The sequence below is a fragment of the Alligator mississippiensis genome, chromosome 4, assembly GCF_030867095.1.
Source record: "Alligator mississippiensis isolate rAllMis1 chromosome 4, rAllMis1, whole genome shotgun sequence".
Taxonomy (NCBI): Eukaryota; Metazoa; Chordata; order Crocodylia; family Alligatoridae; genus Alligator; species Alligator mississippiensis.
In genome coordinates this window covers 5742701-5765513 of record NC_081827.1, presented here as the reverse complement: position 1 = coordinate 5765513, position 22813 = coordinate 5742701, and the positions used below count along the sequence as shown (strand labels likewise).

The 22813-nt window shown below is 47.4% G+C and overlaps 1 protein-coding gene across 4 annotated transcripts; it reads left to right on the top strand.

The window, feature by feature from the left end:
* The first annotated feature begins 4859 nt into the window (after positions 1–4859).
* Positions 4860–21662, top strand: TSGA13 (testis specific 13). Of its 4 annotated transcripts, none has more exons than XM_019487628.2 (6): positions 4860–4984; positions 9349–9418; positions 12819–13025; positions 15595–15710; positions 17293–17405; positions 21443–21662. In XM_019487628.2, the coding sequence occupies exons 2-6, from the start codon at positions 9365–9367 to the stop codon at positions 21598–21600; spliced, it is 648 nt and encodes a 215-aa protein (XP_019343173.1). In that variant the 5' UTR covers positions 4860–4984; positions 9349–9364; the 3' UTR covers positions 21601–21662. The 4 variants fall into 4 exon arrangements, with proteins under 4 accessions (XP_019343173.1, XP_019343178.1, XP_019343175.1 ...); XM_019487630.2 differs by lacking the exon at positions 4860–4984 and adding an exon at positions 20151–20234 and having other exon boundaries at positions 9226–9418; positions 21443–21528; XM_019487633.2 differs by lacking the exons at positions 4860–4984; positions 17293–17405 and adding an exon at positions 20151–20234 and having other exon boundaries at positions 9224–9418; positions 21443–21528.
* Positions 21663–22813: the final 1151 nt, after the last annotated feature.

The following is a 22813-nucleotide window of genomic DNA, read 5'->3' as shown; positions in this document are numbered from 1 at the left end:
ATATCGGGTATTTAAAGTGCATGATGGTAGTTTATCCACAAGGGGGCAATAATAATCCATTAGTGAGCAGCTGTCAACCTTTTCAGACTCAAGACATCCCTTGTTAGACTCAAGGCATGCCTTGGAAAACATCAGCTCTTTGTTTTTTCCCTTGGTTTTTGACTATCGAAAGTTAACAAAGCAATTTCTCCTGTTGCAAAGAATGCAGAGAGAAGAAAACAGGTCAGAATGGTTTTAACGCTGCGGGTCCCTATTTGAAATCTCTGGGTTTGTCTTGTGAATCGTGTATAGGTGTCACAGTGCTAATATAGCACAGCACCCTGTACCACCCTCAAAAGGATCTCACAGCACCCCGGGAAGTCACGGTTCATTACAAATCACCAAGTTACAAATGGGTTCCTAAATCAACCTGTTGGCAGACAAGATTCTTCGGGTAATATATGATAGCTTTTTTTAGACCAACTAAATAGTTGGGGAAAAATTATGCTTTGCAAGCTTTTGGGTACCAACATACTATGCCTGAAGAAGGAGGTTTGTACCCAAAAGCTTGCAAAGAACCATTTCTCCAATTATTTAGTTGGTTTAATAAAAGATAATCAGATTTACCCAAAGAACCTTGTCTGACTATGTCCTTAAACCAACACGGCTACAACCAACATCCCCTAAATCAACCAGTTGTAGCTTTCTGTAGCTCAGTGATCCTTAACCAGTGTACTGTGGTTCCCTATGGTGCTGTGAGATCTTTTTGAGGGCAATACAACGTGCTGTGCTATATTAGCACTGTTAGGTGTGCAAACCCTTATATGTGAGTCACAAGATAAACCCAGAGATTTTAAATGGGTATCCATAGTAGCTGCAACTTCCTGACCTGTTGTGGTCTTTCGGACAAAAGTCCCTACTGTGCTTTGTTTCGAGAACATGGGGCCAGGTAAGGATCACGGCAAATTCTGACTATTTAGGATGAAAGGCAATTATGAAGATGCTTCCCAGTCTCCTCTGTAGCCTGAGTGTTTGCAAAGAGAGAAGACTGGCTAGTGACAGAGGAATCATGAAGGTCAAAGAAGTCCTGGCTACCACAGACACCTCTGTTTGGTTCCTGAACAAGTCTTGCCTTTTTTTTGTGCTGTTGGACAAAGCATGGACTGATGCAGGTGTCCAGGGTTGCATCTGGGAGGGGGGTGCAGAAGCTTGGGGAGTTTCTTTTATTCCTGCTCCACCTAAGCTTTAAAACCAACTGCCTGGGAGGGACAGCAGCTTTTCTATCTGCATAGTGCCGAGGGAGTTGATTGACTTCGTGACACATTAACAGACAAGGTTCTTTGGGTAAATCTCACGTTGGTCTAATAAAAGATATCTGATTTACCCAAAGAAACTTGTCTGCCTATGTCCTTAAACCAACACGGCTACAACCTACACCCCTGGCACATTAACATCATTATCATGACATCATTATCGTTGACCTCAGAGCTTATTACCTATTAGACTACCTCCAAACCACAGTTGTTAACAATCCACTCTCCATTTTAATGGTCTTGATCTTCCTCTATTCAAACTATCCTTTGTTCTACAATTTTGGCAGTCTGTTAGCCATTGCAGGTAATGTCTCTCTTCTGTTTTGCAGCCCTGCAAAGGTTTTTAGCTAGAGCTAAAAACAGTCCAGTCAGGTGTGGTCATATTAAGTCAGGTGTGGAAATGACTGGTAGTGAAGTTTTGGAGGCACTGTTCAGATGCTCAAGGTTAGATTTTGTAAAATGAGGGTTGGAAGGGACCTCAGGGGGTCACATCTAGTCCAACCCCTGCTCCAAGCAGGACCAGCCCCAACTACATCATCCCAGCCAAGGCTTTGTCTACCCGGGTCTTAAACACCTCCAAGGGTGGAGATCCCACAACCTCTCTGGGTAACCTGTTCCAGTGTTTTACCACCCTCCTAGGGAGACAATCTTTCCTAACGTCTAACCTAAACTTCCCTTGCTGCAACTTGAAACCATTGCTCCTTGTTCTGTCATCTGCCCCCACTGAATAATGACAGAATAATATATGAAGATGACAGAATAATACATGAATAAGAAACATATATTACCTATCATGACTACAGACCAAAATCACAATATCTTTTGACTGTGTTGACTCTCTTTTACCTCCCTTGTTATCTTTTTAAACTTAATATATGAATTCAGCAAATTAGTGCACATTCACATAGTTATATTGGTTTGTGCTTTGATCTTAAACTGAATAATACCATGCTAGCCCCCTGGTATATTAGTAAACTTTCTAGTTTCCCTTTAAATGGAGGAAAATGTATCTTGTGTTATATATAATGATGTGCCCCATGACCTGCACCTTCCCCTTTGCAAAATCTTAGATCTGCCCACGGAGACACTGGAGGTCCTCAGTATGGCTGCCTCCGACTGGATGTCTACTTCTCCGACGCAATACATCATGATCAATCTTGTTACTGGCATTTCTAACAGAGGCCAAGGATCAAATGGGACATGTATTGTGAAACATCTCCTCATCCCTAAAGATTTGTTGGGAACAGTATAAACAAACTCATAAATGAACCGCTTGGTGCTCAGGTCATGAAAGAATAAATATAAGACAGCAATGCTCAGAAGGAGCAATCTGGCACTCTTCAGCTGAATTAATTTCTCCTTAAAAATGCAGAGTGCAGGAGGGATTTTATTTTTAATAGAAACAGGAAAAGTATTGAAACATTAACAAGAAAGATTGCTAATTCGGAGTAAATGTTGGCGCCTGATCTGCCATCTGCTGTACCCATGCAAGCCCATCCAGTTCAGTGGGTTGTAGCTAAAGACAGAATTTGGTCCAGATGGTTCATTTTCTCTCTGCGTTTCCACTTTAACCTTGGTCTTGTGCCACATTTCTGTATCTCCGACTGGTCCTATCATCACTGCCTTTCTGTTTTGTAATAACATGCTTCTCCCTTTCTTTTTTTCCTTCTTTGAATTCTTCTCCTGGCTGACCCCCATCACATCACTGCCAGGGCATGCAGCTGGGGATCAGGTTGTCCTCTGATCCACAGCATCACACGCTGAGCACCCCTTCAACCAGCACGTGTGCAGCTGGGGCTGGGAGAGCTTCAAACCGTTGGGGACCCAGTGCTGCCTCTAAGGATTGGGCCAGAAAGCAGTCAGCTCTTGGGTTGTTAACCCAAGGTGGACCAGCAGGTTGTAGCCTGTATCTAAAAGTGCCCCAGGCAGTAGGATCTGCATAAAAAATAGCCATTCCCAGGATCATTTTGAGGTGCTCACTGCACAGGACTTTATCTTCTCTCCAAAGCTCGGATACATCTGGTAAGAACGTACAGACGTTCCCTTTGCCCAGGTTTAAAGCGAGCGGTTCATAGTTGCATGTCAGGTTCATAGGCTGGGGAATCTCTAGAAATGAAGTTCTCCAGGGCATGCTGGGAGTTCCCAGGCCTTGTTTCTGGGCCCATCTAGTTAAGTCACCCTTCTCAGCAAATATGGGCCAGGTCACGGCACGTTCCAGGGGAAAGCCACTTCTCTCCACCATTGCGTGTGCTCCTTCCCTTGAGCCCAAGTTGAGCGCTGTAGTTTAAAGCATGGTGATGACAAAGCCTCCCCATTGAAATGCAGCTGCTCATGGCCAAAAGGAGAGAGAGAGTCATCTGGAGCAAGCGGAGAAGTGTGAGTAACAGCAACCGCTGCCCTGAACAAGAGCATCTCCTGTTCTAGACAAGGGTCTTTGGGTAAATCCGATATCTTTTATTAGACCGACTCAAAGAGTTGGAAAAATTCTTCTTAGCAAGCTTGTTGAGTGAAAGCCTTTTTGAGATCGGTGAGGTGGCAATCCCGGGTGTTGTCCTCGGTGCAAATTCGGTGGTATCCGAGGGCTTGGCTGTATATATCGCAGCTGTCTTGGTGTGTTTCGGGTGATTGCTGGTTCTGTGCAGATAGGTATGGTGGTCTGTGGGGTCCTACATTCATTCCCCTTCCCACCACCTGTCTCTCACCCTCTGACTCACGGGTGACTGGTGCCTCCCAAGTCTGGGGGGGCACCAGATTACTGACAGGTCCCTCAGCGGCCAATCGCTGAGCCCGAAATCACCAGCAGCAAAACCAGAAGTGCATTTCCGCCAGCACTTCCGGTTTCACGGCTGGCATTTCCAGGGGGTGCACGGCTAATCTCAGGGGCTGCACGTGCACCTGCTATGCATCACCAATGCTCTGACTCTTCAGTTTACATCTGCACTGACTGCCTTTCTTGCACGCACACCAGCCTCTGACTTCTTTACTATTCATCCCATGCAGAAAGAGCACACACACCAACTGCAGGTGCTTCCTCAGTCTTACAAAGGGTATTCATACCCGAAAGCTTGCTAAGAAGAATTTGTCCAACTACTTGAGTTGGTGTAATAAAAGATATCAGATTGGCCCAAAGAAGCCATCTGTGTCCCATTATGTCCTTCTTTTCTGAGTGCGCTTACAAGTTTCCCAACTCATCCCAGCATCGGCGCTTGAATGACTGACGCATTTGGAATTGATTTGTCTGGGAACACAAAAAGTTTTCCTTTAAAAAAAATGTGTTTTTTTTTAAATCAGCGCTTTGCTTTTCTTATCTGATTCATCCTCACCACACCTCTGTGAAGTAGGTATTATTTTACAGAGAGAGAAACCGAGGCAGAAATAAGCCAAGTGATTTTACACAAGAGCAAGCCACTAGCAGAGCTGGGCTGGGAACTCAGGCTGTCCTGGATCCACGTCCCAGGCCCTAACCACTGCTATCCTCAAGGTCCAAAGAAAAGAAATCACAAGGATGTCATAATTGCCAAGTTATAGATGGAGCCTTGGGTTCACCAGTCTTCTATGATGTCATGTAACCACCTGACATCTGACCCACGTTGGAAGTTTATCCAGGAACACATTTGGGAGTGGAGAATCCACCAGCCGCTAGGTGTTTCCATTCCTCCAGGGCTGTGGTTCTCCCCCAGATGTGCACATAGGTATGGTACCCTATTTCTTTCATCTTTCTCAGAGACAATTGTATAATATATGGAGAATTGTTCTATTATGAGGGATAAGGAATATTGAATAAAATCCAGCTCCCCGCCACTAGACGGCACCAAGGATTCGTGGTTGATTATAGAATCTCTCACTAATAGGATGTGAACTATTGAAGACAGGGGACATTTGCAATTGAATTCAGTTAGTGTAGAAGCTAGCCTATAGATCACAAGTTTGAAACTAGGCTTGCTCGGCAGTCACTGAAAACCATCACTATTTGGTGGGCTGGGGGGAAATGTTTAAGTGAGGCAGGCTCCTAAATCCCATCGTTTTCAATAGAGTGTATGGTCCCCTTCCACCTTGGCAAAGCAGCTGTGAACTGTACCAATGTTACTGCCTTTCAGAGGGACCTGGACTTCTGTTCACTTCTTTTAGAAAATGTTATCCCTTAAGTGAAAGGAGACTGGCAATTTTGAGCTACGTTATGTACTTGGTGTACAGAACCTCAAAGCATGCCAGACAAGGCTCTTCGGTTAACCTGATATCTTTTATACTTGGAAAAATTCTTCTCAGCAAGCTAAGACCAACACGGCTACAACCTACACCTCAAAGCATGCCAGGCACTTGACATGTTTATGAATAGACATTCCCCTGATCTGAGGATCTTTGAATAAATGAAAAAAAAAATGAACTGCAGGAAAGAAGATGAAAATATACAAGCAACCAAAGTGACAACCGGTACAAATCTGGCTAGACCCATTATTTTTTTTAGGTTCTCTCTTTCCTCATATGGTCTGGCCCTAAATTTCTACATACAGGGGTGAACGGATTCATTCCTCATTGCATTCTAGTCAGGATGTAGATTTTGTAACCAATTATTTAATTGGCCATAAAACAACCTTTTACTGCTGCAGGGCATGGTATCATCAGCACCTCCAGGCAAAGAGGAAAGCTCCCCCAATGTCACCTTGGCTGTTTTGCAAAAGTATAGATCCTAATGCCAGCCTCCTAGCCAAATTCCAGTTTGGGTACATTTTAGCCTCTAAACGTTATCACCCTGTCATACACTTCCTGTCCAAGACTACAGGCATGCTCCTTTCTAAAAGCATGCCTGTAGCACACCACAGTCTTTATTTTCCTGGGCAAACTTGCCCCACAGAATGCAACATAGCCATAAAACATTGAACATCAAGTACAAACAATAAGGAAGTTACCCTGCGGTCTTTTCCCGGGTCCTGCTGCAGTCTCCAGCCTCTCAGTCTTCCCTCTCTCCCCTCAGCTTCCTTCCCTGAGAGCTTCTAACTTCGTCTGGGCCAGCCAATTATCCTCATCAGCAAGCCCAGTCCCCCTAGGCAGGCCTGCAATCACTTTCCTCCCACCTGCAGCTGGGCTGCAACCCCTGAAATATGCAGCCTACTACAATGCCAAACCAACCTCATTTCCTGCTTTGACAGGGTAACTAGTCTGGGTGGATAAAGCGAATGTGGTAAATATGGTAGACATAATATCAACCATACTTTAGTAAGGCTTTAGACACAATCCTGTACACCATTCTCAGAAGTAAACTGGAGAAATGCAGGGATAGATAGAATTGCTATCAGAATTACTGAATAACCACAAGCAAAGAAGAACTATAAACAGATCAGTGGCAGGAAGTTTCACGTGAGGCTTCACAGGGGTCTGTCCTGGGTCCGGCATTGGTTAATATTTTTTATAAACCATTTGGCTGCTGTAATAGAAAGCTTCCTGATCAAACTTGCAGATGATGCAAAACTGGGATGGTTTGTGAACATCTGCGAGGATATGAGGAGAATCCAAAAGGATGGCAATAGATTGGAGAGCTGAGCACTAGATAACTGAATTAAATTCAACAAAGACAGCTAGAAGGAGAAACAGGTGCACAAATGCAGAACAAGAGATTATGGGCTAGATAGTAGCATTTCTGAGAAAGACCTGGGGTTTTTGGTGGATTGCAGGTTTGACATTAGTTAGGAGCATGGGACAGTCACCCAAAACAACCAAATGCAGTTTTGGGATGCAATACCTAAAGTATTGTATGTAAGACATTGGGGAGCGGGGTGGGGGTTGATACTGCTGTACTTAGCACTTAGTAGGTCACAGTAGGCACAGCCTCTGCATTTTAAGAAGCACATGGAGAAACTGGAGAAGATCCAGAAGTGAGCAATAAAGATGCTAATATGGTTGGAATCGGAGGCACCAACTTTCATTTTTGCTGGCAGGGGGCCTAAGATGACATGTGGAAAGTTGTATGCATTTCAGGTGACGGCCCTCTTCCCCAGGGGGGCCAGGGCCCTTGGGCCCCCGTGTACTCAGCACCTCTAGTTGCAATGCATGCCATGGAGGAGAAATTTGAGAGAACTATGTAGGTTTAATCTGTCAAAAAGGAGATTCAGGGAGCACATGATAACAGCTTTCAAATAGGTGAAAGGCTGCCATGAAGAAGAAAGAGAGCACCCCCCTCCCCCCACCACCCCCCTGGAGCATGTATATAGATGCCCTATAATTTTATGATTTTATACCAGGGGTAAATACTTCTGTTGCTGAAATATCACTACATATTTCTGCGGATCCACACAAGGAGACCAAACTCTTAAGTGAGCTACAACTTAGCTCAAGCTCTTCTTCAAAAGATTTCCGATACACCTTGAAAAGGCTGGAGTAAAAGACAGCTTCAAACAAGCAGTTCTACTTTGTGAATGCGAACGAAGGTGGTATTGTGGGCACTTTCTCCTTTGCCTGGAGGTGCTGATGATGCCATGCTCTGCAGCAGTAAAGGCCTGTTTTAGGGCCATAATAAATTACTCATGCAACAAATGTATTTTCTCCCTGTATCAGTCGCTAACTTGAGCAAATGCACAGGATGCGGACCCTGCTTTGTTCCCATATTCCTGCCCGACATGCAGTGCTGTCACCAACAAAAACAACGATTTTTTTTCAGAAGAAATACAGTATTTCTGAACTCACACTGTCTGACTCACAGTCTTGAAGTTCATGATGCCTATAATCAACTCAGTTTTATCAGAAGAGACTCAAATTCCAAATTTGCTTCCTTTCCTCTCTACTGTATGAAGTGTCAGCGAAAGAATAGCATGACCAATGCTACAAGGTGCCTTGGGCAGCATGCCTTGTAGTTATGCAGCTGGATTCATTATGTAGTTTGAGGAGCAGGTTAGACGAAGATGTACATGGGACGGTTTGATCCTGGCCGGATCAGGGGATTAGACTACATTAACTCTGGAGATCCCTTCCAGTCCTACATTTCTGGGAGTCTACAACTGTTTAGACATAACAGCCTTCAGCATCTGTTTTCTCGCCTGCAGCAAAATTAACCCCAAGACAACCTCACAATCATTCTTCTAGGCCATTCACATGACTTTCTAACAGCATTGATAAGTACATTTGTTGTATTTGATCCCAACAAGACTTGACACCAATGCTTTTCATAAATCCCTCGTCGTAGAAGGGTTGGTCTTGGACACAAAGTAGGACACTAGCAGTGCAAAAAGTCTGTCAATAAACATCTATTCTGCAATGCAACTGTTTTTCTGCCTCAATAGAAATATCATATTTAATGTTTTTTGTCCTTCAACTGCCCTTTCTAGCACAGATTCAAGTGCTCGGACCTTCCATTTATGGAAAGCACTCCCACAACAGCTGTCACAGCTTGTTTTCACTTGAGATCCATGGAAACACGATAGGTCATACAAAACATTATGCCATGAATTACCTTATCTGGAAGCCTTTTGTTTCTCTACTTAGTATTTATATTTCCTACTTTGGGTACACTTGCTAAAGCCATTTCCAACTTCATTGGCACATACCCACTTCTTTCATTAGCTGGGTTACAGATGCTTAATGACAACCGCTAGAGAGCACAGTGGGTGCGCTGATTGCTAGCATGCGATGTGCTATGCATTTTTATATGAAATAAAGAATCTAGCACAGTAGATGAGCTTTGACAATCACTTGAAAGATTTCAAAGTGTTTATCCAAATCCATGGTTTCCATGACTGCTATAATTGCAATGACAAAATTGCTTTTATAAACATTTCCAAAGTATTAGCAACACTACAGCTGATTAACCATTTTTAAGGATATCTATTAATTACTTAACCATTCCCAGGCTACTTATAAAGGAAGCCACAGTATTACTTGTCACCAATGTTTGCCTTAAACAGCAGGAATTGCCTACACCTTTGGCAGGAGTTTTGGTGCCTGTGCGTACCCTTTGGACCTTGTTTTTTATCCACAATGCCCACAGAGGTTAGCACTGCACTTTTTGCTGTGACAAGGGCTTCTGCTGCCATGCTCAGTAACGAACTGCATTATTTTCATTTCATAGCGTGATCTAGGAGAATATGAGCAAGTTTACCTTACAGTATGAGGAGCATTATTCGTTCTCTCCCGATCTGGTAAGTGAAATGGGTCTCACTCTTTGTTAGCAAACCCCGCTTCGTATTACAGCTGCGGCACTCCACATTTTAGCCTTACGGGCCAGATGAGTGACATGGGCTAGATTGGGCCCTGGGCACAAGGACTGGGCCCCAGGAATTTGGCTGCACATGCTGGGATTGGGCCTCCACCCCACCCTGCTAGCTGGGATCGGGCTGGATGTCAATCTGCAGCCTCCACCAGCACTAAATTCACAAATAAGGCAGGTGGGGGAAGGAAATACCAGATGTCCCAGATGGCTAACATGCCTCTACTCTTCATCCCTGAAGCGACTGTCTCTTCCCTGACTCTTCAGAGTCCAGATTAAAAAAAAAAAAAAAATGTCTCCCAAAACAAGAAGAAATGCCTTAACAGCTGGGATTTCTAAAGAGCTCTGAGACCTCTCAGAGGTCTTGGTGCCTGCAATGGGTCCACCCCTAGCAGCATATGGCACCTCCATGTGGCCACTCTAATCCCATTCCTTATGCCCTGGCATCTCTGGGTACCCCCTGTCCTGCCTGCCATACCTTTGATGGTACTATTATGCTGGGGGAGGTTGCCTCCAGAGAACCAGAGGAGGCTCTGCCCAGTCTCTCGGGCTTCTTGCCTCTCTACCCTGTCTCTGACACCCTGGTCATCATTTGCAGGGTCTCTGTCAACCCACCAGTACAGCACTAATCTAGACCCCTCGGTGGAGCATCTTCAGCAGCTCCTTTCCTCCTCTTCAGCCACTTCCACGTCCCATGGCTTAAACAGCAAACATAGAGCCAAAGACAAATGCAATCAGTTGCTGCTGCGGTGCCTTTTCTCAAGCTCTCCCCAGGCTTGTCCTCAGCTCTGCTGGCCTCTCCCTGCTTGGACCCTCCTGGCCATACTCACAGTTTGCTGTCTAGACTCTGGTACTGCTCAGCTTCCTTCAGAGAGGTCTTTCCATTAGAGCAGTTAAGGTCGGTCTCCATTTATCCACGATGCTTTCCAGAGCTCTCGGCAATAAACTCCTTCCTCCAGCTCTCTGCACATCAGACTGCCCTCTCAGCAGGCCACTATCAAATGAGAGTCCAGCCACACCACCACGCTCCCGGCTGCAGATCTGCCCCGATCGGGGAAGTCTAGCTGAGTTCCTTCCTAGGTGACCGCACCAGACCCTGAAAGCACCTTGTATCGCTGCAACAAATATAGCTCTGTACACAGCACCGGACATTTATAATTTACTTGTTGGCTTGCAATACCCCACATCCTTCCCAAGACAGGCTCAGGCTGCTTGCAGAAAGAGGCCAGAATAACGATTATGGCAGAGAAACAACAGGAGAACAAAGCAACTTAAAAGGGAACTGTACTGTCATAGTAAAACAGAGAGAGACTTGCTAAACAGTATCCCGGCCCAACTTTGTTTGCTAAACACTCGCCCAAAGAGGAAGGTCTGACCATGTTTCCGGGGTATGGTTGCCAACTCTGACTGAAGCTATTCAGGGAGATTTTTCCCACTTAAACTATCCTATTAAAATCCTATTAAAATCTCCCAGGTTGGTTTCAATAGTCACCAGGAGTTTGATGCTGATTCCAGCGGACTCCTGGCCCATCCAGGAGGATTGGCAACCCTAGCAGAGGGGCAAGTGCTGAAAACAACCTCACATGTGTCTCGGCCAAGCAGACCGGATGTACCGATGGTACTTACAGGAGGTTGCTCTCAGCAGTGGCACAACTAGGGTGGAGTGACCAGGACACGCACCTTGGGCACCAACTGGGGTCGGGGGAAGGCAGCAGAAGGAACAGCTGTCAGCACAGCTGTGCAATTGCCCCGGTGGCAACCAGATGTTGCTGCTGCCCCTGTGTGCAGCAGCTGCTGCAGCCGCATTGTTACGCCTCTGGCTTTAGGGTGACCTTAGGGATCGTGATTGGGTGTAAAGTGGTCCCTTAGGTATGTAGGGCCCAGACTGTTGGGTGTCTTACAGGTCAAAAACAGCACTTGAATTGCACCCAGAAAGCTATTGGGAGGCAGTGCAGACCTTGGGGGTGTTTGTACATGTGTTTTGGGAGTGGGGGAGAGGCACTTTAATTAAAGCAGCGTCAAGAGCTACTTTAATTAAAGCACAAAGAGGATCTCGTGTATCAGCATCCCCAGGCTTAAACATGGCGGCAATGGCGCTTCAACTATAGCCAGTTGAACGAGCTTTAGCTAAAGTGCCCTGCCTCCATTTTTAACCTCAGGGATGCTGATACATGAGATGCTGGAAGCTGCTGGACCGCGGTAATTACCACACCCCAGCAGACTCAATTAATCGAGTCTGCTCCACTGCAACGTTGGAGCAGCCTTGCTGCTCATGGATAGGCGCCCTAAGGCACTGGGGTTACGTGCTCTTGGCAACCCGTCTCCATCCGAAGGTGGGATGCCACGTTCTGCAGTTTCTGGACGGCCTTCAAGGGCAGCCCTATGGAGGATGCGCTGCAGTAGTCCAGCCTCAAGGTTGGATCTGTGCAGCCAACCTGATGCGACCAAATGATACCTTCACCTCACATCCTGTAGTACGTGCTGCATTTGGCTCCCCCAGTCCTGAATGCAAGTGTTAGGGTGTTATCCTCTTGTGAGCCAACTCATGGCTATTACTATTTCCAGATTATTTATTTATTTATTCATATGGGATATGGCAACTGAATGACAGAACAACCTAGAAGCAGCCTATAATCAATGGCACCCATGGAAAAGGCTAGAGTGACAGGTTTAGATTTGATACCCACTGCTAGGCATCATCAATAGCCTGGTGCAGATCTTCAATGCAACCATTAAAATCATAAATAGGACGTTCCTCCATGATATGTGCTAGAGTTTGGATTGCACCACACTCACACTTGGGGTCTTTAATAAAATCCCATCTGTGTAGCACGTAGTTACCTCTACTTTGTCCAGTACAAACTCTGTTCAGTGTTGTCCAGCTCCACCTTGGTAAAGCAAAGCCAGAGGGTTTCTATGTGAGGTCCAGGATAAGGAATTTATTCATGATGTCAATTGTGTTCTGTCGATGGATCCATTTTTCCTTAATGTCAAAGTTTTCATCTTTCAGCTCTTACCTTTCCAGGTAAAGAAGTTTCTACCGTGGGTCAGCTAGTAGGAATCTTTGCTGCAGTTCTGAATGTCCCAGGGTCAGTTTGTCCTAACTCCTCCATGGGGTAGGGGGATCATCACTCAGTGCGATGATGTAGGCAGTGGGTTTTTCTATTGATCCCATGCTACCCAGCAGAAGGCAGTGGCGAGCATACCCTGTATTTAGACCATTGTACATGTTCTTCAGAAATACAGTTCTCATTTGTATGAACAAGCAGTAATCTCCTGAAATACACACAGCTGGCATTTCTAAATCCATTCTCTACTTTGGCCCCATACAGGAGAAGTACTTTGTACCATTCAACAATGACAGGTTCCAGGAATGTCTTGATAACCGCACAAAGTACACAGCTCTCATGTCCATATCATCACAGTTTAATCAAGACAAGACAACATTGATAGCGACCAATAACCCCCTTCCTGACTTGACTCACAGTCCCCAAGTGGACACCCCCATGAAGTTTTTCACCAAAGAACAAGTAGGAAAGGTAAAATATTTCTCTAATGATCATTACACGAGAGACATGTATTGTTAGAAATGACTAGGAAGGGACTCCATGTTTGGGGTGTTAAAAGTGAGAAGATCAAGGTCACAGCTTTGAATGAGGTAGCAAGTGGCTAGAGGAGATGACTTTGAATCAGGACTCCTGGAATCTGGTCATAACTGTACAGTTGATTCTCTATGAGCATGTCTACACATGGTCATTTAATGCAGATTAGCCTAATTTAAGCAGCATTAGGGGAGCGTTCCTATTTGTGCATACCCTTAATGCAGCCAAAAAATGGCAGTGTTAGGCTATGTGAGCCTAAATTTGATACTTGCCCAAACCAAGTATCAATTTAAGCAGGATTAGTTAATGCAGAAGAACGCACATGTAGACGTGTTACTCCGCATTAAGGCAGGGAATTTAGTCCTGGGTTGGCCCAGCCACTAGGGGGCTGGCTAGAGTCCAGTCCCAGGACTCCTGGCTAGGTGCCTCTCCTCCCCCCGAGCTGGCCTGCTCTCTATATAGTTTGCAACTTATAAGCCTTTTTTATTATTATTGGTGAGTGGAGCGGGTGGTGGAGGGGCACTGTTTGCTGAGGGTGAAGAGGGAGGGATGGGGGTGGTTGTTGTTAGGATAATAAACTTTTTTTGTTCCAACCATGTGCTTGTCCTGAGAGTGGTGCTGGGGGTGGACAGGAGGTAGGGGGTATGTGGGCAGCAGGACAGGTGGGCTGGAACGGGAAGTGCAGGAGGAGGGGCTCAGCCAAGGCCTCCCATAGCCAGTGCCCTGGCTCCTGCTGTTGGATGCATGACTTTCCTGAAACCTGGGCAAGGGGGTGCTTGCTGGGGTCATCAGGGCCAGCGCCATGGCTAGCAGGAGCATAGGGCGATGGTCAGTTCTGGCAGGGGCCGGGCTGGAGCAGCAGGGTGCTGGGCATCACTGGCAGAGGCAGAAGCAGCCCTGATGCAGGAAGGCAAGGTGGGCAAGAAGGGAGCTGCTGCATGCTTCCCCTGTGCTGGGCACCTGGCTCTTGGGCAGAGAAGGGGCTGGCCAGGGATCAGAGGGCAAAGGTATGTTTCCAAGATGGCTGCCAAATGCTGGCAGCTGGCTCTGGCTTCAGCATGGCTGCCAAGTGCTGGCAGCCATGTGTCCAGAGACTGGAGCTCCCGCCGGTGGCCGCAGCGGCACATGGCAGGGCTGAAGCGACCTGGGACTAAAATCCATCCCAAGTCCCACCACACATAGACACCTGCTAAAACCCACTTAATACACATTAGTTTAATGTGCGTTAAATTTAAGCCAACTTAAATTCATGTGTAGATGTGCCCTGTGTTGTGTGACCTTGGGTCTCAAGTTCATCTATAGGCCTCCATTTCTCCAACTATGAAATAGAAATAAATGAGTGTGTGTGTGTGTGTGTGTGTGTGTGTGTGTGTGTGTGTGTAAATACAAATACTGTGTTTTTTCTGGGGCTCCCATTCCTCTATTATCTGAGAATCAAAAGCTAAAGAACAGTAACAAAATAATACCTTCCCCCCGCCACAAATTTCTTCCTTCCTACTTTCTCTACCTGTAGAAGTAACGATAGAAATGGCACGTGTGTTAGAGGGAAAGCCAAGCTGTAAGGATATGTTTTGCATTTAGTCCTGAACATTGAGAGATTACTGTTCTACTTGGATTATATTGTAGTCTCCAATGACCGCAGTGTGCATACAGCAAAGCAAGATTTGCAAAAAAAAACCCCCAAAAACACTAAATTTCAAGAAATCCTATTTCTTTGCCCTTTGAGCTTGCTATGCCCATTTTAATTTGCTCTTCATGAACACTGGCATGACTAGGTTTCGGTTCACATACATGTCCTGCTTGCTTATATCCATACAGGCTTCTAGTCTGGGAGAAACAGCAGCAACAAATTATTGTCCAGGTTGTGTTCACCTGGGCTCTTTGCAATTTGTAACGTGCGATTGGTCACCAACAATACGTACGTCAATATTTGTTTGTGTGAACTGCTCGTGAAGTGAAAGCAAAGAGATCAAAGTCGTGGTTCGGGTGGAGAGTGCCAAGATCTTCATGTGAAAGGCAGGCACTCCTGAATTATAACTAGGCATTGGACTCCTACATGGATGGGGAGTTGGAAGGAAATCTCCTTGGTATGGCCAATTCTCATCATGTGATTGGATGAGAATCATAGCTTTCCGTTACATAGGATGTTTCTAGCACTCGTGAAACTTGAAAGCATATAAGGAGTGTACCCTTGAGGCTCAGAAAACAAGTTAAATAAGTTGGCTTATTACTTTTTAAAAAGCCGCATGCTTTTTGGCACCCAGCTACTGATCCTGGATGCCAAGGGCTGGTGAGACTGTATTATTATCTTTATTGCAGGTCAACCTCCTCTGTGTTCCCGTCTGTTTCTTCCCATCCTAACTCACCCACACCTTCCCTTCCCTGGTTCAGAAAACATGACATTTCTTCAGTGCCTGCAGGACACTTCCCCGTCCTATTATCGAGCAGGGTTGGTTATCACACTCACCTCTCTCCAGATCCATTTTATTTCCTATTTCTTCCAAAGAGCTTCAGCTCCAAGAGCCAGATTCACTTCCCCGTCCTGAAGAGGCAACCAAACCAGCTGATGGCACCGAGGAACAGCCTTGCTGTGGGAAAGGTTGGGAAGCCGCTGCAATTCAGGTGAAGCTATAGCACCTCCTCTTTAACAATACATTTAATCCTTGCTAGTCCAGTAAGAGGGATCTTGCTAGATCAGGGGTGCCAGGTCATCTGGCCTGTGGGGCTCCCTGGAGGTCTGAAAATTTGGTGGTGGGGGACTGGTGGCAATGCCCCCCTGCTGCCAAATTTCCAGACCCATGGGCCAAAGAGCATGGCTCTAGCAGGAAGGCAGAGCAAGACCCCGATCTCAGCATGTAGGGGTACAGCACGGGGCCCCGATCCCCTTATCCCAGCATGCAGGGCCTGGCAGGGGCAGTGCGGAGCCCAAAGCCAGATCCTAGTGTTCAAGGCTGGGCACAGGGCCCTGATCTTGGCACCTGTGGCCTGATCCTGGCACACAAGACCAGCACAGGGCCCGATCCTGGTGAGCGGGGCCCAAAACAGCCCCTGGCCCACAGGGCCAAGAGGTTGAGCACCGCTGTGCTAGATCAAGCCGCAATTACTCCTTTGGTCTGGTGACTCCAAGAGGAGCCTGGCACAGGGCAGCAGCAGGATGCTGAGCTGCAGTAGGATGGGGAGGAAAGCCTGCCGAGCACTTTAAAGGTGACAAGCGTGCGTGTCTACAGACGTGCCTGCTGTGCTCTTGATATACTCGATCCCTGGTGAAAGAAAATTAGCAGGACACAAGCTGGCAATTTTGCATGTACACTTTGTCCCTGCGCAGTTTCTCATGCATCTAAGCCAGTGGTTCTCAACCTTTTAGGACTTGAGGCAGTCCTCCATAGCCTCAAGGCACCTCTTGATAGTCAAGGCATTCCTCAGCTCTTAGTTCTCACTCACTTTTTGACTATAGGAAAATAACAGAGCAATTCCACTGTTGCAAAGACCTCCAAAAGACCACAGCAGATCAGAATGGTTTTAATATGCACTGTCAATTCTTATATGGAAAATTTGGGTTCATCTTGTGAATCATGTCTGTACATGCAACCTTGTGCAGGGAAGATATCTCAAGGCACCCCAAGGTATCATGGCACCCTGGTTGAGAATCACAGGATCCTAGGGAAGTGGGGCTGAAAGGGACCTCCATAGGTCATCTAGGCCAACCCCCTGCTACTTACAGCTCCTGTAATGAGCCTTCAGGCATGGGGCCAGAGGGTGTTCACTTGATGCTCTTAGCACTGCAACCGCTTCAGCTAAAAAGAGGACTGCATTAGTTGGTACCAGTAGCTTGTTACTGATCCAGCAGCTGATCCTAGGGAGGATGTTGCAGTGAATTAGGCTTGCTCCTAAACCAGCAGTGTGTCCTGAGCTGTGTGCAGCACTGGGGATTGCTACAGAGATCTCTAAGCCTGTGTTGCAGGCCAGCCTCCTCTTGCAGAGCAGACCACACCAATCCCTGCAAGAGCTCACTCGCCCAGCTCCATCTTCACTCATAAGGGGAAGCCCCCATGTTTCTTACTACACAATACACCACGGCCAAGAAAGATTCAAATGACTATTTGATAGCAACAGGACACCCCTGGTCCTAAAACATCTGTTCCAGGGCTCTCGCCCTTAAATTGGTGCTGCTTTGCTGAGCACCGTTCTCTGTTCCACGTAGCAGGTTTTCCACAGACACCGATTTCAAGAGCGAAGGGCAGTTTTCCAGAAACTATGCCGAGAAGAGAATGAAACAGTTATACCCCCATCTCCACTTTCACACCCTACCAGGACTAGGTAAGAAGTTACCACTTCTGGAGATGGAGGGGACAGAAAGCCAAGTCAGATAAACTTTCCCCTCTGCCCAGCACCCCACCGTCCTCTCTTGCAAAATATTTAACTTAGAGGAAGAAAATAGTGACTCAATAGTCTGATGAGAAAAGGAGGAACATCAATATCTTCCAAGTTTCTCTAAGTCAGATCCACTGTTTGTAGTCAAACCCCCTTGCAGCCAAAAGATTCCCACCTGCCTCCCAGGATACTACAGCATCTGCTACTGTTTTCCATCCAAGTACAGCAAATCTATGATCGGGGTATTTTTTGGTTTCCAGTGAGGCTATAAGTCAGCCTCTGACCACATGAGCTAAACAAAAGTCTTCATAGGTGCAGCAGTGTTAGGATTTATTAGAGGGATTCCTTCTTCAGCAAGCCTGATACTATCTAGGGGAGATACAGAGATAGCCCAGTATATTACTGGGCACCCCTTAATACACTGGCACTTCAGGCATTGCTTATATGAGAAAGTGGCACCTGTTTGGTAACTCTGGGTTTAAAACCAACGTAGCTAAACCAGGCAGCGCACACTGGAGAGAACTATTTCTTAGTGGTGCACTGATATATCGATCCACTGATAAAAGGAAAATTGACATTATTAGCAATCAGGTTTTTTTGGCCAGCATAGCCGATAATATCGCTGATAAATGCTGCGTGCATGTGGGTGACTGCAGTGTGCAGGGAGCCAGGAAGGCAGCTGGGCAGCTTGGAGAACAGCGTCAGGCCAGTAAGTCTGTGAGAGGGAAGGGGCATAGGGGAGGTTAGGGATTTGGGGGGGCAGCTTGAGACCCCCACAGTGCAGGAGGGGACTGGGGCTGGGACAGGGGCAGGGACAGGCACTGGGCAGCCAGGGCGGGAGTGAGACAGAGTCACGAGTGGCTTGTCCTGGAGGCATGGGGGGCAGGGAGAGGGGGCGGCTGCCATCGCTGTATGCACCCCCAGGAGAGGCATAGGGGGCGTGTGCCTCCTGGATTTGTGCATGGGGCAAGGTGGGCTGCCCACTGCGGGCTCAGAACTGGGGGGTGCACAGGCCTCTTGCCAGTGGGTGGCACTGGGAGGGTGGGCTACAGCTATGCCAATATTCCCATAGCCCCGCTCCCAGCGCTGCCACTGCCTGCCCTGCGTGCAGCTCCAGCCAAGTCCCCCCACTGGGAAGAGGCCAGTGCAGCCCCTGACCCTGGGCCTGCAGCAGGCAGCCCGCCCTCGTCCTATGCACAAATCTAGTGGGGCACATGCCCCCCACGCCTCCCCCAGGGGTGCGTGCAGCAGTGGGAGCTGCCCTCCTGCACTGCCTAGATGAGCCACTCGCAGCTCTGTCCCACTCCCTGCCCTGGCTGGGCAGCACCTGTCCCTGCCCCAACACCCCCCAACCCCATGCCCCTTCCTTCCCCCATGCCCCTTCCCCCCCCCAGACTTACCAGATGGATGAATCAGTATTGACCAATATAGCTGGTTAATAATTGGCCAAAAAAATCGTTATCGGTGCACCCCTACTATTTCTAACTGATGTTTCTTAAATCCAAATAGGAGTGTGCAAACACTGGTTTAACTTCAGACCACTACTTAAAGCGGTGTAATGTTGTCATTCAACAAGCACTGAGGGTGAAGTTACCCGGTACACTTAGACCATACTAAATCTGTGGGCTGTTACGCGGTGTTAAAGTTAGGGCACGCTGGGAGCAGGCTCACATTGAGGGTTCAAACTGTATCTTGTCTGCACAGCTCTGACTTGCCTCCAGAGCGCTGGTGAGCGGGGCCACAACTAGGAGCCAGGACACTTGAGCTCCCTCTGCTCTGGATGGGAAGGGGGCTGTGAGCATTGCATCCTGGGACACTGGGGGACTGCAAACTGCTCCTTTCATCTCTGAAGAGCAGACTGAAATTGCCATAACAGAAGCTAGGTAGCACAGCTCAGAGTTAACCCGTGTGAGAAGTGGCATGACTTTTAGATGCTCATAGGGGACTTGCATGAGTCAACAAGCTTTAATGTGCAGGTCATAGGCAGCAGAAAGCTGGGGCTAACGGGGCAGCCGGTGACAGCAGCAGCACCATAGTGCCACCGTCCCACAGTGCCCAGCACCAATAGGTGTGCAGCCACTTCTCCGCTGACATATACAGCACCAACGTGTGCCAGCCCTGCAACGGGCCTGCAGAAGGGAAGGGCGGGGGTCCCCAAAATAATATTTCCCCCCACTGCTTATGGTGCAGATGCTCACCTTTTAAGTGATTTAATATGGTCTACATGTCATTTCAACCTGAGAAACAGCACTGTTTTGCCTCTCCTTGGCAAAAGTTGTCACTACAAACCCTGAGATGCCACAGTGCTGCAATCCCCGATGTGGCATCTGTGCTGCCCCTCCCTCAGTCGGGTAAAACGCCTCTGCAGCTGATGCTCACAGAAGCTCAGTCCCAGCAATGAGGCACAACTTGGAATGGTTTCACGCCGTCCTCTGTCATCAGCTATTGCACAATGAGCCCTCAGGAGTGAAACCTCATGCGTATAGGGATATAGGCATGACGCACGCTTGCTGAGATGTGCCGGCCCATTAGGCAGAGCATCACAGAAGCTACCCAGAAGGGCCGACTGCCTGGATTTCATGGAAACCGCGCAGAACAGAGCTGCTTTGCATCACATTTGTCCTCAGGGGTTTTGTTGATCCAGGAGCCATTAACACAGCTGAAATAATCCAATCTCTGCCCTTGTCGTAGTTGTGCCCACATAGCTGAAAGTGGATTCCCTTGAGAAGACCAGCCCGTAGCCAGCTCCTGAAATGTCTCAAAAGCCTGTTTAAGGTACAAGCATCAGTGCTCACCTCAACGTCATTCCCCATGAACTGATTGCAAAGACTGCTTCTCAGAGATGTTGGTCATAAAGACCCCGAGTACCTGAAACAGGCAGGCCACCACCGAATCATAGGAAAATAGGGCATCACATCTTTGCCAGCCTCCCAGGTGTACTCAACCCCTGGACCAGGTGTACTCAACCCCTGGCCTGTAGGTCAACTCAAGCTCTCAGACCTATGGCATCTGGCCCATGGGGCTCTCCACGGGTCGGGAAATTTGGCAATGGGGGGAACAGTGGGATTTAATACAGCCATCCCTCGCCTGCTGCCAAATTCCAAAACCTTATAGAGCCCAATGGGGTTATTATCCAGCCCTAGTCCCCCATGCAGCTGGATGGGGCCATAGCCCCTCCATCCCTTAAGGCTAGATCAGGGCTAGGCCATGCCCCCGCTATCCCCGCATGGCTGGACCAGAGCAGGGTGGGACAAAAAGGTTAAGCACCACTGTCCTAGACAAATGTTTGCCTAACCTGCTGTTTAAAAAACTTCTTTGGAAAGAGCCTCAGTCTTGCTAGAAGCCTAAAAGCAAAGTCAAGCGTGCTTCCTATAGTGCCTCAGCACAAGACCTGCGGTCACTCTTCCTTGCAATATTCCACTCAGGCTGAGGGTATTTTCACCTTGCAAAGCAAGCATCTGCACTCCTACCACCATCCCCAAGCAACAGGGCTAAAGGCAGGCAAGTCTATTTTAAAATTAGGCTAATAAGTGCATGTCTATCCTGCAAGGCTGGTTGAAAGTGTCACTGGGCAATGTCTACACGTGTGCTTTAATGAGCATTAGCCTATTTTAACGCGCGTTAAAGTGTCACAACAACCTCCTGCTCTTTCACTAATGCACATTAAAATAGGCGTATGCACATTTTTCTCGTACCTCCGTTGTGAGGTACTAGATTTAACGTGATTGCCTAAAGCACATGAATGAATGTGTAGACAAGCCCACTCCATCACAGCTTAGCCTGCTTAAGACATACTAGCTTCTTTCTCTATAAGAGTGAGGCACTTGGTGGCAAAAAACTGGAAGTGAGGGCTTTGATTGCAAGGAAGAGACTAGGAGGAGAGCTTCTTACTCCTGAATGGATTCAAGGGAGAGAGTAACCCATTCCCCCCACCTCGCCTCATAGCTCTCTCTCCATCTGACATGAGTTATGGTTTGTTACAGGTCCAAGGAAGGGGCTACCCCCCACCAGAAAGAGAGGCCTGACCACAAAAGGAGCAGGCTGCCAATGGGAGCCCTTAACTCTTTCCTCCCTTATTGAAACACAACCCGCTGTTACGGCACCAAGTGAAGACAGCTCCAGGTCTAAGAACGCCTCTTAGTGGTTTGTAAACATCTCTGTTACAACTAAATAGTAATAAAGCCTTTTGTTGAATTACTCGGATGATGTAGTTGGCAGAACGAAGTCATCGGATTGCTAAACCTACAGGAAACCACAACGCTTTTGCTAGCACAGGGTCTCATCGCCTGGGGACTGCTGTTGGAGAATGCTGCTGCCATCAAGAGGTTTATTTGGTTTCCTGAACAGTATACGACATGCCCCCCAAAAAGACACAGATGCTTGTTTTTTGGAAGGCAGTGGTTTCCTGTATATATTTTCCAGTGTTATGGCCAACTGTGTGACATGGAGTAAGCCCTCCAGAGAAGATAAGGTGTCCAGGGGATGTGGCACCGGGAACTTCCCCATGCCCACTGCCTCACCCAGATGGCCTCCTCACCTGCTACTTTTCCTGGACACTCAATGTTCCCAGGAGGACTTCCTCTGTGTCATGCAAAGTTAGACCCCAGATGCTTGCAAGAACAGTAGCAGGATTGTTGTCCCTTGCCTGTGAGCAGTTCCTTATACAAGTCCCTGTAAATGATGAGATTTGTGATGTGGCAACAACACTTCAAGACACTACAAGCAGCTCTCTTGCTGCTTCAGGCACAAGGGACAGTGCGCAGCCAACAGCTACAGCAGTGAGAAGGTTAATTCAAGACTCCATCAGCTTGGCAGCTGCATGGCATACACCAGGTCTCGGATTTGGGTGGAAAGATATGCCTTATATGTAAGAAAATGTGGTATTTCATGCCCTTCCCTCCCTCTCTGCTTTGGGGGCGGGGTGGGGGGAGACTAACAAAAGTACTGAGAAGATGAAGTTCATAGGAAAGTTAGGCTGGAAGGGACTTCACAGTCATCCAGTCCAGCCCCCTGCCCAAGTCAGGATCATCTCTGCCTGAACCATCCCAGGCCTAAACCACTTTTAAAAGATGCCAGTAATGGAGATGCCACAACTTCTCCAGGCAGCCTGTCCCAATGCATGACCACTCTCATCAAACGCTCCTCTGCATCTCCAACCTAAATTTCCTCTGCTGCAGCTAGAGACCGTTGCCCCCAGTTCTGTCCCCTACAGCCAAAGGGCAAAAAGCCCATCTCCATTTTCTGTATTATCTCCCTTCGAGTATTTGAAAACTGTTATCAAATCCCACCCGCAACCTCGGTCTTCTCCTCCCTAGGCTAAATAATCCGAGTTCTTTCAGCCTCTCCTCATAAGT